The sequence below is a fragment of the Podarcis vaucheri genome, assembly GCF_965113315.1.
Source record: "Podarcis vaucheri genome assembly, chromosome: 4".
NCBI classification, from domain to species: domain Eukaryota; kingdom Metazoa; phylum Chordata; class Lepidosauria; order Squamata; family Lacertidae; genus Podarcis; species Podarcis vaucheri.
The window spans coordinates 87,256,308-87,272,763 of record NC_138762.1 but is presented as its reverse complement, the minus strand read 5'-3'; the positions used below and the strand labels follow the sequence as shown (position 1 = coordinate 87,272,763).

The window sequence follows — 16,456 nt, the reverse complement described above, 5'->3', positions numbered from 1 at the left end:
GTGAGGGGTTTCCTACTATAGAAATAACGTATAGGAAAATTCACCTGTTGACTTCTGCCTGCCGGGCATCTTCTTGCTTGTGTGTGAGCCTGATTTCTTTTGGAGCTCTCCATCGCACCTTTGAAAGAGGATACATAATTGCACATAGCACACAATGCATACAAATTTGCTGGAAATTGCCCTTTTTAAAATGAATGGGGTGAAGGATGCAATCTACAGTATATTCAGCCCAGAAAATCTTGTTGGTACATGTGGGCATGCACAGTCTTCTACTGTCCACATTCTTACATAACACCAAACCATGATTTAGGATGAAAATGCTTGCTTCCAGAGAGGAATTACAGCCACTTTTCTCCTCTCCTATTATGGCAGGACAGCTAAACCAAGGTTTGTCTTAATGTGCCATTTGAACACAAGATTATGGTTAAGCTCTCTCCTTCTTAGCTACAAACTTCGATTGAGCTACATTTGGACGCTTCCAGTAAGCCAATGCTTGGCTTTCCATGATATTCTAACCAGGCCACTGTCAGTATGCATCCTAGTATCTGAGTCTGGAGAAAGGAAAGTAATGTTTGGGGAAAGAATGCAGAGAGATGAGCACCAGGCAGGTGGAGGGAAGTGTTTCTCTACCAGCATGACATTTTTGCTCTTTAAATAAGACGCTAATCCCCACCCCCTGCGGAACCACAAGACACAGCCTTGCAGCTGTACCGTGTCATGTGGACCGTAATCTGAAATGGGTATATGATGTTTAATCTTGTTGGAACAAGAAGAAAAGTTGATGAAATAATAATAATAATGATGATGATGATGATGATGATGATGATGATAATTTATTATTTATACCCCGCCCATCTGGCTGGGTTTCCCCAGCCACTCTGGGCGGCTTCCAACCAAATAATAAAAACAATGCAGCGTCAGACATTAAAAACTTCCCTAAACAGGGCCGCCTTCAGTTGTCTTTTAAAAGTAAAATAGTTGTTTATTGCCTTGACATCTGCTGGGAGGGCTTTCCACAGGGCAGGCGCCACTACTGAGAAGGCCCCCTGCCTGGTTCCCTGTAACCTCACTTCTTGCAGTGAGGGAACTGCCACAAGGCCCTCAGAGAGGGACCTCAGAGTCCGGGCTGAACGATGGGGGTGGAGATGCTCCTTCAGGTATACTGGGCCAAGGCCATTTAGGGCTTTAAAGGTCAGCACCAACACTTTGAATTGTGCTCAGAAACGTACTGGGAGCCAATGAAGATCTTTCAGGACCAGTGTTATATGGATAGAAATATTTGTAGCAAACCCCTGTGGGTACAGAGTGCGGACACAGTCATTTATTTCCTTTTGTGATTTGTCTTTAAAAGGGGATCCAGGATAATAACTTGTTCCAGCAATAGCAGTGTCCTTGCTAGAAGGTTTTCTTTTGCTCTCTATTAACATTTTATGGCCTTGTACGTATTATGGCTTTATAGTGCTATGGACCATTGGTTCTCAAAGTACAGAGCAAGCTACGTTAGGTACGTGCACTGGAACTGTATCTAGTGTGACTTGAGTTGACATGCAGTTTATAAGACGAAGGTTGAAAATGTGTTCATATAAGCAACTTGTTCTTTTAAATTATCTTACCAAAATTGCAATTGGCATTTGGGACATATTCATGCATATTCATGTGTTTTCTGCTACTTTCAGGTTTGGAGACTTGTATGTGGGAGAACAGTATGTCTTGATCTCAAAGACACATTCTGTAGCAGCTTGCTCATCTACAACTTCAGGATATTTGAAAGAAGATATGGCAGCAGAAAATTTTCTGTAAGTTCCAGTTCTGTTTCCTCTCATGTTTTTACATCTTCAGGCTTTGTATCTTCCTCCCTGTCGGCATACTTAGTGCAAAACATGTTAAGGGTGCTGGGAATTGTATCACTGTGTTTGGGTTGGGAGCTGAGGTATTTGCTCTCTGGATTATGATCTCTTTCGCCACCTTCTCTTCTGTCTAAAATCCAGAAAACTAAAAATCATCTTTAGGCCTTAGAAAAGTCTTTTAAAGTGCATCTCAAGCCTGTGGGAAGATGTATTAAGTTTGTGATTCTGAGCATTTGTGTTCCTCTTTTTCAGTCATTTTTGCTGGGCTCCTGGATGCTGTCAGTATTGTTTGATCTTCTCCTTGTAGAAGCTGTTGAATATTCTTTTGGCCTCACCATCAATAGTTTGCCGTCGGGATTGTAAGTACCGCAGCTTGTTAAGGGGTTTGCTGAACTCTGGGTACCTTCAATATGGTTTTAAGGGATGTAGTTAGTACAGTTTTAGTCTTATAAGGAAATGCATTTCTTTTATTCGTTACTTCTCAGCATCCTGATCCACACTCTACTAACTGATCATGCATACCGACACAAAACTGAAACGTGTTAAGATTATATGTATTAATATTTTGTGAGGGAAAGTTTATAACTAGCCACCATCGCAGATACTTGTTCTGATGTTCCTTTCTTGATCATGAGCTATATATACTAGTATGTATGTACACATAAGGCCTGATTGGCCAATGAGCAATAAACTTTGCTACTTACAACTGAAATTGTTTTGAGGGGGAAACCTTGTATTGTAAGATAAGAAGTGTTAGCTGGGCACTGGGGGGGGGGGTGTTTGCTTTCCTCTTGCTGTTAAGAGTGAAGCAATGGGAATGCTTCGTTTGCCCTCAGTGATACCCTCGCATAGCCAAATTTTATTGGCTATATGTCACTTTGTTGCCATAACTTTTATTATACAGCACCCAATTGGCTGGGATCCTGCACTGAATAAATTGGGGTCATTGAATAAATTATTTTGAGTTGGAAAAAAGAGAGAAGGAAGCCTAGGCGGCTGCAGGTGATGGATAATGGCTGCTAACATATATGAAAAAGAGGAATTGTTTTCATGAACATGGCTACTTTTGAAATGGAAATCAAACTTCATCAAAAAGTCCATTCAAAGTCTCTTGAAAAGTTGTCTTTCTTTATTTGTGTGTATGTATATGTAATGAGTGTGGGATTGCTCGTGCATAAGTTACCGCCACTCCTGGCTGTGTTGCCTTGTTAAACCTTTCTGTCTGGACAGCCCTTCACTTCGTGGCTGCCTCAGTCGCTAGCAGAATCTGTCAGTGGGCGTTTCTTAAACCTTTTCCAACATAAAAGTTGTTTGACGCCAAGTCTCCTCCTACTCTCCCTGCGCGGAAGTCTTCTGCGCAAGGAGGGCGTGGGTAACGGAGGACCCGTGCTCTCCCCGCTGGTGTCCGGTGAAGAGTCCTGGAGCCCTCTCTCCAATTCCCCCATCTGCCCCCCTTTATCCCTGGTGTTGCGCTGATTTGCTTCCCCATCTGCTGAGCTGCTTCTCTCCCTGCTGGGCCCTTCTCCAGCATCATTTGAGAGCCTTCCCTCCACCTCTAGCTCCGATGTCAGTTCCCTGACAGTATGTATGTGTGACTTTAGACACATAAAATTGATAGCATGTGCCTTATTTTGTGTAAGTTTGTAAGTACAGTGAAACCTCGGGTAACAGATGCTTCAGGTTACAGACTCCACTAACCCAGAAATAGTACCTTGGGTTAAGAACTTTGCTTCAGGATGAGAACAGAAATTGTGCTCCAGCGGCACAGCAGCAGCGGGAGGCTCCATTAGCTAAAGTGGTACCTCAGGTTAAGAACAGTTTCAGGTTAAGAACAGACCTACAGAACGAATTAAGTTCTTAACCTGAGGTACCACTGTACTTTTATTCAATTCAAAAACAGCTGAGAGTATAAACTACACATATTAAGTACAGTGGAACCTCGGTTTTCGAACATAATCTGTTCTGGAAGACTGTTCATCTTCCAAAATGTTCAATAACCAAATATCACTGGGCTGGTTGCAAAGTCATTGGGGGGGGGATGAAAAATGTGCCTCAGAAGCCCTTCGACTTCTGAGGAACATTTGGAAACCGGAACACTTCCGGGTTTTTGGCGTTCGGGAGCAAAATGTTCGAGAACAGAACCATTCGAGTTCCGAGGTTTGACTGTATACTGAAATCTCTATTTCTATTTCTCAGAAGGCCACAACTTGGGGGGTTGGAAGGGCTGATAAGTGCTGCATCAGGAATATAAAACAGCAGAACCCTTGTAAATTTTTTTGCCAATGAGCTGTAAAGTGCAGTAGGTTCAAAGAGAGCACTGACATGTTTTGTGTAGTAGTAGCAGCGAAATCTGGGACGTGGGTGGCGCTGTGCTCTAAACCACAGAGCCTAGGGCTTGCCAATCAAAAGGTCGGTGGTTCGAATCCCCGCGACAGGGTGAGCTCCCGTTGCTCAGTCCCTGCGCCTGCCAACCTAGCAGTTCGAAAGCACGTCAAAGTGCAAGTAGATAAATAGGTACCACTCTGGTGGGAAGGTAAACGCCGTTTCCATGCGCTGCTCTGGTTCGCCAGAAGCGGCTTAGTTATGTTGGCCACATGACCCAGAAGCTGTCTGCGGACAAACGCTGGCTCCCTCATCCTATAGAGCGAGATGAGCACCACAATCCCAGAGTCGTCTGCGACTGGACCTAATGGTCAGGGGTCCCTTTACCTTTACTTTTAGCTGCGAAATCTTCCTTTTTGATGATAAGCTGATAATACCTATACCAGATTTGGAAGTAAAGGCTATTACATTGCACTAACAGAAAGCAATAGAAAGCCTCAAAGATTTGTTATGATACTTAAAAGTTCCTTTCAGGTTTGCCATAAAGATTGGCATTTTAAATTCAGATACTATCATGTTACTATACTTTGTTGTTATTTTTATGATTAGCAAAAGGCCCTTCAATTTGACAGGCTGGACTATTTTCGTTTTCGTTTGGGAGGTTTCCACCCTGTCCATATCAGAACCGCTGCAGAAACAAAATGCTTTTTGTCCAAGGTTGTTGTTGTTAAATAAATTTGTATACTGCCCTTCATCCGAAGACCTCAGGGCAGTTCACAGCATGCGAATACAAAATAAAACACAAAATACACAGTGAAAACAAAAACAAAACAATTTAAACAAACACATCTAAAAAGACATAGAATGTGAATCAGCCAAAGGCGTGGTTGGAGAGGAAAACCATGTTTTCACCAGGAACCTAAAGGTGTATAATGAAGGCACCAGGCGAGTCTCCCTGGGGAGAGCATTCCACAAATGGGGAGCCACTGCAGAGAAGGCCCCGTTCTCGTGTTTCCACCCTCTGGACCTATCATGAAGGGCCTCAGATATTGATCGCAGTTCCAAGTTGATTCATATGGGGAAAGGTGAACCTTGAAGTGTTGCGGTCCTGAGCTGTTTAAGGTTCTTCTCAATGCATTGCAAGAATGAAGCCTTCAGCATTACAAACTTTGTTACAGCCAGGGGCACAGTGCTGGCTTCCATGCTTGTTTGCTTGTGTGGAAGTCTTTGCATCTTGCTCTTATTTTGGCAGGCGCAAATAACAAATTAGGCAGTATCAGTTGTTATTACTTAAATGTTTATTGCTGGGGAAAACTTGATTTCGAAATACAGAATTCTACAGGCTTTTATTTCAAAATAAGGAATTTCTACAGTTTCCCCCTTTCCACGCCTCCCCCCTCTTGCATGTGTGTGGCATTCCTATAAACACTGAAATAACACAGTTTTCAACCAAGTTTCAAATTTTGTAATTTCTGAAAGGTAACATAATCTTTACACCCAAGCAGCAAAGATAATAAAATTATAAGGAAACAGGTATAAAATTGAATTTATCAAATAAGCAGGAGTCTCATTGCATGTCCACATAGGCTAACCTCTTTGTTCAGAGTGGATACCATTTGAGAGAGGAATAATAGTTATTTCTTTCTTCTTTAACATTTTCCATTTGTTCTTAACTTTTGCTATACTTTCTTGTGCTCTGTTGAATACTATTCAAGTCTTTATTAACAGTTTTTTATATCATCTCACTGTTGATATTACTTAATGACCTCATGCTTCCAGATCGTACACTTTTCCTTCGTACGCTTCGAAGATAATTACGATAAAGCATGACACTGATCACTCGGGCCTGAAATTGTTTAGAAACAAGATAGTACAAAATTACGTCTAGACATGTGCTGAGATTCATGAGAAAGGTGGTAAACGCTCCCCATGGGTTGTAACTTACAGGTCCATGCTGGAGCATCAGAAATGCAAAACAGATGTGAAAAGGCACAAAACACACAAGCACTTGGACGATCAGTGTCACAATAATTCTGATGGACCTCTCTTTAGCCTTTGGTTTCAGCTTGGAAGTTCTTCCACGAACGAGACTGTGAATGATGACTAGGTAACAACCAAGCATGATAAATAGAGGGATCAAGAAGAAAAGAATCAGTCGAGAAAAATTTAATACATTGACTTCCTTTAGGTAGATAATATCCATCATCTTAATGCAAGTGGTGAAGTTTGATGTTCTGTCTGGATCAGAATCTAAGAACAACAGTGGAGAAGATGTTGCTAGAGTCGTTATCCAAAGGCCTATGCAGGCTATCAGAGCTTTGGTTGTGTTCTTGAGTCCCTTAGCATGTTTGGGCTGCACAACAGCCAGATATCTATCCACGCTTATAAAAGCTAGCAGCCATAGAGCGATGCTGGGGTAAAAAATTGTAAATGCACTAAGAACCTGGCAGAAGACATCTCCAAAGATCCAAGACCGTTTGCCATAGTAAAGCATCCGAAAGGGCAAGGAAAATATAAAAAGCAAGTCAAGCAATGCAACGTTTATCATGTATATAGTTATCGTTGTTCTCTTCTTGGTGGTACAGCTGAAGACCCAGAGAGCCGTGACGTTAACAAATAAGCCAATTGCGAAAATAAAGCTGTAGAAGACAAGCGATGAAATTCTGTACTCTTCAGGATGATCGTTTCCAGACATTGCAATTAGATTTTGATAGTAGTTATTCAAAACTTACAACATGATACCTAAAAACAAAACAGATCAATGATAAATTAAGTCGCACAATCAGTCAGGTTAGTTTGCAATGGGGAAGATGCATTTGGAACCGAGCAGTCCCACGCTTGCATTTCACTGGGGAGAAAGTGGTTTCTCTTAAAATGCTGCATGTTAAACTTCGGCTGAACATAACCTCTGATGTGCTAGCTTAGTTTATAGACCCATGAGGTCTTTATAAGTTACAAATGACCCCCTGAAGTTCTGTAAAATGCTGATGCTAATGCAAAATGGGCAGGTGGGTGGAGCGGGGCAGAGAAGTCAGCCACAGCAAAGCAGTTCTTCATAGAATTGTAGGGTTGGGAGGGATCCCGAGGGTCATCGAGTCCATATCCCTGAAATGTAGAAGGTTTGAGAGAAGGAACATGGTCTGTAGTAAGTTTCTACCTCCATTCAGCAACTCTAGGTTAACTGCTTTTATTTAAAAAAATTAAAATGTCATTTTCTCCACTCCGTGATCTGTGCAAGGTTTGCACAGAAAGTAATGATTGTTAGCCTGAAGAATTAGCACATAATTTTATATCAGAAGGTAGCTCATTCTTTTTTTATATAGTTATAAAGGTGATTTAGAGAACTAAATATATATATCTTTGAAAAAAATAAACATGAACGTACTATGTTGAGCCTCTACAAGGGAGCCCAGTGGAGAACAATTATTTATCTATCCATCCTTTTGCGCATTTTATGTATACACATAATTTTCTTCGGGGTTTGGCTTTTACCTAGAGATCAGTGAGACCCAAACATGCTGAAAAAGGCAGATCATGACTTCATTCCTGGTAGTGCAACAGGAGTGGGAGAGGAGTGAAGTATCTGCATGTGCATCAGCTGTGTGTCCACATTTAAACCATAGTTTAAACTATGGTTTAAAGTGATGTGAAATCATGCCAATGAATATTGTTTAGAAAAAACCCACAAACAAGCTTTTAGAGAAGCAACTTTATAATAGCTATATTGTAGAGCATGGGTAGGCAAACTAAGGCCTGGGGGCCAGATCCAGCCCAGTTGCCTTCTAAATCTGGCCTGCGGACGGTCCGAGAATCAGTGTGTTTTTACATCAGTAGAATGTGTCCTTTTATTTAAAATGCATCTCTGGGTGATTTGTGGGGCCTGCCTGGTGTTTTTACATGAGTAGAATGTGTGCTTTTATTTAAAAGGCATCTCTGGGTTAATTGTGGGGAATAGGAATTTGTTCATTCCCCCCTCCCCCCCAAAAAATATAGTCCAGCCCCCCACAAGGTCTGAAGGACAGTGGACTGGCCCCCTGCCTATAAATTTTGCTGACGAAGGGGACTAGAGGAAGGGTGGACTAACTTCAGTTTTGTAGACTCTGCTTGAATCCTATTAGAATCTCCCAGTGCATGCTGGAATCTACAAAGCAGGAATGCATTTTCATGGTTTCTGTATTGGCTCTGACATAGTGATTCCTGTGGTGAGTCTAAGCATTCTTTCTTGATTAAGAACTTAAGAATGCATTGAATTGAATCAGACCAGGGCTGGCCTAGTTTAGCATTATTATTATTATTATTATTATTATTATTATTATTATTATTATTATTGCTGCTGCTGCTACTACTACTACTACTACTACTACTACTACTACTATTTGCAGAAATTCCAGGCACCAACAGGTGGTTCACTAGAAACTGGCTAAGGGTTCATCAATAGTCCATGATCCCCCACCCTCGTTACAGAGAAATGCTGAGCATTTCACAAATTATTGACTGTGTTGTTGTTGCCATAAAGAGTAGGTTGTCGTGCAAGAGCAATTGTTTGGTATTTACTGATATTGCATAATTATCAACAGACAAAAATATTTCCTGAATATTCAGTGGATTTTCTCATATGCAATGTGTTAATGCAAATTCCTTTTATTTGCTGTAAGTGGCAAACTCTGAACCACGTATTTATGCATCGTTACTCATGTCAAAGAATGACCATATCTCCCTCCTCCTCCAGTATGCTCATATCTGAAATAAGAAGATGTGGTGAAAGTAGAGGGAAGTAGACTGAAAAACTCTGCAGTCTTTTGCAGCAGATAATTTTAATAGAGGAAGTTCTGAACATGGTAAAAGAGAGTCTTTTTACTTTCTTTCAGTCTCTTGGGTGGGTTGCCAGCGCCTGTTGCTTTGCAGCTCCCTACACCCTCCCTGTTTTTGTGGCTGAATGAGAAAACCTTTGGTCTCGCTTCGTCTTCTGAGCAGCTGTGCTTTTGAGCTGCCTCTGCTGTGTGTGTGTTTTCATGTGCAGAAGTGGCGGGTGCCACTGGTTTTGACACTTGCACATTTCTTGCAAAGATTGCAGTCTTTGCTACTACTGCAGTAGCTGATCATTGTTAGCATTGAAATCTGTGGTTCCAGAAAGTCCAGATGAAGCACAGCAGCTGTATGCAAAAGCATTACATAGGACAGAGAGATAAGATGGGTTGGGGACATAATTGCATGCGGCAACCTAGTCTCTTAAGGAGCCTTTAGCTACCACAAAGTTAGTTATGGCAATGCAGTCCTAACCACTAGATATTTTGTAGTAGCTTGCTGCAATGCAGTCTTGCAAATAATATCTGCAAGTTACCAACCTACTCAGCTTTTACTAACGTTCCTACCCTCCCCCCACCTATGAAAGTAACTTGTGCTGCCCTTTAAAAGGTGACATTTTGTTAAGCTTCCTGCCTAGTACGCTGGAGGAGGTTCTTACTCATCACAGGTGAATGAGCAATTGATTATTTACAAACCTGCTAGAATGGAATTTAGACCACCAGTCAGTTAGCTTAGCATCACATACATGAGGCTGTTGCAGTGACGTTGGCTTAAGCCACCACGAGTAGCTGACATGGAGACCACATAATACTGTCAAGAAGCTGCTGTATTCTTTGTTTAGTACAGTTTGGATGGGATCCTCAACTTAGATCAGAAAGCAGGGAAAATAGCTAATCGGCGATAACACAGCATATCTAACATGATCTAGATCACAGCATATTCTAGATCCAAATTTGTTACTGAGGTCCCACTACCATTTTGAATGTTCATTCGCACCATGACTTTAGAAATCTCAATTTTTGTTTGAGAAACTAAACTTAGCTTTGGCTAAGAGCACCAGGATAATATCATTCTTTAGCAACTGGAATGACTCTCACTTGTTATGCAAAGAAGTGTGTGAGACCTCCGGAATATGCAAGTGTCTTCCTCCCAGCCTGGTTCCTACAGCGATCAAACTATTACAGAACTCCTCTTGATTGGTTTTAGAGGCCTGCCTAGGAAAAGCAGCATGCATGAAGCATTATGCCAGGAACTGGTAAACACATCAGTACCCATCAAGGTTAGAGACCATCACCCAACTTATGCTAACATAATACTGCACCCCACAGACTACCTACTCATGACTGCTTTAGATACCCTTCCCATTCTTCAGTCTAGGAAAATCCCTCTTTCATATGACCAAACCCTTAAGACGGGATCCAGATGGAAAAACTGTGCTTGGTTCTTCAGGGATATACAGTGGTGCCCCGCAAGACGAATGCCTCGCAAGACGGAAAACCCGCTAGACGAAAGGGTTTTTCGTTTTTGAGCTGCTTCACAAGACGATTTTCCCTATGGGCTTGCTTTGCAAGACGAAAACGTCTTGTGAGTGTTCCGATTTCCCCCTGCTTCCCCCCCCTTTTTCTAAGCTGCTAAGCCGCTAATAGCCTTTTAGCCGCTAATTCACTAATCCTTTAATAGCCGTTAATAGCCGCTAAACCGCTAATAGCGCTAATCCGCTAAGCCGCTAATAGGGTTGGTTCGCAAGACGAAAAAACCGCTAGACGAAGAGACTCGCGGAACGGATTAATTTCGTCTTGCGAGGCACCACTGTAGTCAGGTTCTGCTCCCCCCCCCTCCATCTTTATAATTTGTACGTGATTTTAGTCAGGGTTCCAAGAGCCTCGTGTTCCTCCCCCAAGTCTTCACCCCAAAAGCCTCATAACATGCAAGGCTCAAGGGGCCTGGAAGGGCATTGTTTTCCCCAAGTCTTGATCCACAGCCCCTTTCCCCCTTACATGACTAATATTTCATCCCTAAGACCCATCACCAAGAGACCTAGTTTACCCTAGTACACCAAAATCCTTGGTTAAAGACCCAAACACTTGTTCCTCCTGTTCATCTGTAATCGGTGGCATGTGTAGACTAGGACACATGATAACCAATTTATCTTGCCATTGTTCACTGGATTATTTAGGTTTCCTAGGTCAATAGAACCTTGGAAATGAAAGCAAACTAAAGTTTGCAGCTGTGTGTTAAGGCTTTCTAGTTCCCTTTAGCCTATGAGCCTTAGTGTAGACTAAACAACAGAAGTGGTTTTGGTGATTTAGGGTTGGAGTCTTTTATGCGCTTAGCTTGAAACAAGCCCTTATTGAACACCGATGAACTTCTGAATGAAAATTTTCATGATGGTGTTGTAAATTTGTGAGAATAAAAGCAAGCTGGGAAATGATATAACATTTCGACATCTAGTTATTTATATGAATAGGAAGAAAGGCTTAAATACTAAGTGTGTTCGAAATGAAAGAAAAAAACATGCCCAACTAAAAAAAACCAGTTTGCTTAGATGAAATTTGGAATATATTTGTTACCACAACATGTTACAAGTACATGCTCAGAACTGATTGCTTAGCCCAGATGTAGTTAGAAAGCAACACTGGCTTCCAACCTCAGAAACATTGCTTTCATGTTGGAGGGACCACTTCCTTGTTTCTCTGTATAAAACTTAAATTTAACGAAGGAGTGGCTAAACTGTGGCCCTCGAGGCATTGTTGGACTACAGTTTCCATCATCCCTGACCATTGGTCACCCATTAAAATCTAGAGAGCCACAGGTTCCCCATCCATGGGAGTCAAACCATTGGCGCATCATGCTCAGTAGCATCTATACCAAGTGGCAATGGCTCTCTAGGGATTCAGAGAGAAGTGTCTCCCAGCCCTCCCTGGAGATGCCAGAAATTGAAGCTGGAACGTTGAAGGCATTTGGCAACCAGAGCATGCGCTCTGCCACTGAACTATGGCTAAACCTGTCCACTTTAGTAAGAGAAGACTTTGCCAGCCATGAACTACTGCTGCTTATCTCTCAGTACTTTACCTTTGTATGTATACCATACCTCTGGAATTTTAGATAGATCATATAGCACAGTCTGGCCAGATTCGCAATGACCAGTAAGCCAAACCATGGCTTACTGGGCCGTGTGAATGTGTGGGCTCCCAGAAAAGTGCTCCCATCTGCTTTGCTCTTCCTTGGTTCCTTTTGTTCCCATCCCACACTGAGCCAAGCTGAGGTTTGGCTTTGAGTATCACCCAACCCCAAGTTTGTGGTTCGCCAACAGAATTGTAGCCAAGGTTTATTCTTGGCTGGTCGATTTGTCACCATTTTGGTGCATGAAGTCGAGAAAATGTAAGGAAGAAGTCTGGAAATGGCATCTGTTGGGCAAATTTAACATTTTTAGTGATCTACTTGATCGGAGATACATGGGGTAGTTTGTGGCACACTGGTTGACTGAACGACAACAAAAAAAATGGATTTCTTATCAGGCAGATCTTGTTTACGAGGGCTACCAGGCAAGTGACTTAAAAAAAACAAACCCCAAAAGGGCTGCACATTTAGAATTGTATTTTGGGCACAGAGGACCTCAGAATTTGGACCCATTTGCTATGTTTAGTGGTAAAAACATTTAGCTGCTGTAACTGAATAATTAGCTCCATCAAAAAACCTCTTTCCCAGCGGCTTATTTTAATTTGCTTATTTATAAATCTAACCTTAGAGATAATGTGAAAATGGTCACAACATTAATGTTTAGTAGTTTAAAGTTAGGCTGGTATAAGTACTTTTAGTAACAATTCTGTTATAATACAACATAACACAACATGGGTTTGGATCTAAATAACCTTGCAACAGGGGGTGCGAGGCTTGTAATTTTTTTAAAGTAGCTTGCCCCTATGAAATGTGGCTGGTAATGTTTGGAGCTGAGTTGACTTTCAAAGGTGGATTACATGGAAATCTGTCCAACGATAAGAAAGTAGAAACCCCACAGAGTGTGTTCAGTGCCTTAGGTGTGCCTAAAGTAGGTCTTTGGATCATAAATATGGCGTATATATATATCCTGAGTTTGCTTTGGTTTATCCTTTGGTTTGTTTAATTCTACAGGAAAAACTCAATTTTTCAGCAATTCTTTGTATTTCTCAATGCCTCTGAATTTAAATTAACTGAGGATATTGTAAGTATAGCGTATTCATTATTTCAGAAATGTGGGAACAGTCCTCCCTTTGTTATAGAGGTGGTCTTTATGTTGTCAGTCTTTCATTCTAGTTATTTGATAAAAAACTCCAGGGATTTTTAAAAATTGCATTTAGTTCAGAAAGTTAAAAATCACTTACATTACAATACTGAAGTATTAGTGTTAAAAGCTTTAAACAGTGGTGGCATTCAATTTTATTTTGCTGCTTTAGAATCTATATATTTGTATATGTCGATATTTTAAAATGGTTGATAGCACAAACGGAGATGGACAATTAATCACATTTCCTACCTGGTTGCACTTTGCTCTTCTTTTAGAGATGCCTTCTTTGTACTCTCTGATCTGCAAAAGATTTGGAGCTCTTGTCTTTGTAATAACTTCCGTTTACTAAAATAGAAGCCCTCATTTACAGTCAGGAAATGAAATAATGCAACTAGTTCCCTGATTGGTTATATAGATTTTCTCCAATAAAAAAAATATTGTGAATAATCTATAGGTGTATAAACAAGGCACGTTTCGTTCTTGTTACATATGTCAGCTGACCAAATATTTCCTCCTGTCTGCTAGAGTGTGGTTTTTCTGCTTTCCTACCCTTAAATTGTTCATTTTCATGGCATAAACATAAAGCATTCATATGGCTGAAGTACTGTAAAGAAATAAACATGTTCACATTTATTGTTGTAATGGCTGTATATTATAAGCATACATTTTATTTATTTTCATAGGGCAGGGAGTTTCTGATAAATCATTATGCTTTAACTCTGTGCTCCTGTGGAAATCCCCTTGCGCATGTCATTTGTAACCCTTCTTTTCAAAATCGAAAGCACACTGTGAATACAGAGGTTAGGTTTTTAGCACTTCCCTTTCATTCCTAGTAAATCCTAATGATAACTAATTCTCCTACTGGTGATTAATATGAAAGTTGTAACTAACAGGATTGAGGACTACATTTCATCACATAATAGCAACATTAAACTCTTCATGAAGATTTGCTGTCAGTTGACCTAATACAGTGGTACCTCGGGTTAAGTACTTAATTGGTTCCGGAGGTCCGTTCTTAACCTGAAACTGTTCTTAACCTGAAGCACCTCTTTAGCTAAGGGGGCCTCCTGCTGCTGCTGCGCTGCCGGAGCACAATTTCTGTTCTCATCCTGAAGCAAAGTTCTTAACCTGAAGCACTATTTCTGGGTTAGCGGAGTCTGTAACCTGAAGCGTATGTAACCCAAGGTACCACTGTACAGTGAAATGCATGGCACATATACAGTGGACGCTCAGGCTGCGAAAGTGATCCGTGCGGGATGCATGTTCGCAACCTGCAGCAGCGCATCTGCGGGTTGCGATTCAGCGCTTCTGTGCATGCGCAAAGAGTGAGTTAGCGCTTCTGCACATGTGTGACCGCTGAAACCCGGAAGTAATCCGTTCCGGTACTTCTGGGTTTTGGCAGTCCATAATCCAAAAAAACACAACCTGAAGCGTCTGTAACCCGAGGTATGACTGTATATGAAAGAAGGAAAGAGAATGCCATGGGCTGCACAGCGTTGGTTGAGAGAAAATGAGGGAGAATTATTAATGGCATTCAGATGTCCTACCCTCAGAGACGGATGGAACCTGATGTGGTCCTGTGTATTCTGGGGAATTTTCCAGTGGAGAAAGAAGACAATCCTTTTGTAACAACAACAACAACAACAACAACAACAATTTATTATTTATACCCCGCCCATCTGGCTGGTCTTCCCCAGCCACTCTTTCGAAGCCCTAGTTCCGCTATAGAACAGTGGTATGAAATGGGATGTTGACACAATCAATCCCAGTTGTAAATTACTGTAAAATAAGTTGCTGTTTTGCCAGCATAGTGAAACGACATTTCCCAAAATGCCCTAGTTGTCATTAGAAATCTGCCTTGAGCGATGGCCAGGGGTGCCTGCCGCAGACAACACTGGCCTCTGTCCCTCTTTCCTTCCCTCCCTTCTCTGATGTCCTCTCACATCTCTGCTTCCCAAAGGTTTGCACAGCTGTTTGTTGCAGCAGAAGCTGCCCTGAGGACTCCCAAGGAGAGGAGAGGAGGCTGAGGGAACACTCCACAAGGGGATGGTGTTTGAAAAAAGGCGAGAGGCTGCCAGCCCTGCAGGCAAGGGGTGACATAACTGGGCCCCTGAGCCTCTCAGGGGTGCCGCAGAAAGAATGTACTTGGTTAAGGGAGCAGGGGACTCAAAAAGGTTGGAAACCATTGCCTGCTAGGCTGTTGGCTTATCTAGCTTAGCATGGTCAACACTGAATGGCAGCAGCTGTCCAAGATTTTTGGCAGCAGTCTTTCCTGAGTCCTACCTAGTGACACCAGGAATTGCACCTGTGACCTTCTCCATGTAAAATACTGAGCTACAGCCCTGTCTCAGGCGCATTCTACCACCTATTAACAGTTTGTCTGCAGAATGATGTACACTTTTCAGCATACTGGTGACTGATGCCTCATTTGCTATTGCCTATTTGCTTTAAAAGGGACGTGGGTGGTGCTGTGGGTAAAACCTCAGCGCCTAGGACTTGCCGATCGCATGGACGGCAGTTCGAATCCCTGCGGCGGGGTGAGCTCCCGTTGTTCGGTCCCAGCTCCTGCCCACCTAGCAGTTCAAAAGCACCATTAAGTGCAAGTAGATAAATAGGTACCGCTTTATAGCGGGAAGGTAAACGGCATTTCCGTGAGCTGCGCTGGCTCACCAGATGCAGCTTCGTCACGCTAGTCACGTGACCCGGAAGTGTCTCTGGACAGCGCTGGCCCCCGGCCTCTTAAGTGAGATGGGCGCACAACCCTAGAGTCGGACACGACTGGCCTGTATGGGCAGGGGTACCTTCACCTTTTATTTGCTTTATAGGGACATGGGTGGCGCTGTGGGTTAAACCACAGAGCCTAGGACTTGCTGATCAGAAGGTCGGTGGTTCGAATTCCCGCGACGGGGTGAGCTCCCGTTGCTCGGTCCCAGCTCCTGCCAACCTAGCAGTTCGAAAGCACGTCAAAGTGCAAGTAGGTAAATAGGTACCGCTCCGGCGGGAAGGTAAACGGCGTTTCTGTGCGCTGCTCTGGTTCGCCAGAAGTGGCTTAGTCATGCTGGCCACATGACCCGGAAGCTGTACGCTGGCACCCTCGGCCAATAAAGCGATATGAGCACCGCAACCCCAGAGTCGGCCACGACTGGACCTAATGGTCAGGGGTCTCTTTACCTTTACCTTATTTGCTTTATAAGCAGTACTCCATTGAGAACCAGGC

General features: G+C 42.4%; 2 protein-coding genes across 2 annotated transcripts in view; one reads left to right on the top strand and one right to left on the bottom strand.

The window, feature by feature from the left end:
- Positions 1-16,456, top strand: part of UBAC2 (UBA domain containing 2) — a 77,629-nt gene that overhangs the window by 8,930 nt on the left and 52,243 nt on the right. The window contains exons 3-4 of the mRNA XM_082218821.1: positions 1,677-1,796; positions 2,100-2,206. Of these exons, the coding sequence (XP_082074947.1) occupies positions 1,677-1,796; positions 2,100-2,206 (227 nt within the window). The remainder of the gene's footprint in view (positions 1-1,676; positions 1,797-2,099; positions 2,207-16,456) is intronic.
- GPR18 (G protein-coupled receptor 18) lies at positions 5,450-13,765 on the bottom strand. The gene is made up of 2 exons (XM_082218832.1): positions 13,489-13,765; positions 5,450-6,911 (listed from the first exon to the last, which is right to left on the bottom strand). The coding sequence occupies exon 2, from the start codon at positions 6,862-6,864 to the stop codon at positions 5,902-5,904; it is 963 nt and encodes a 320-aa protein (XP_082074958.1). The 5' UTR covers positions 6,865-6,911; positions 13,489-13,765; the 3' UTR covers positions 5,450-5,901.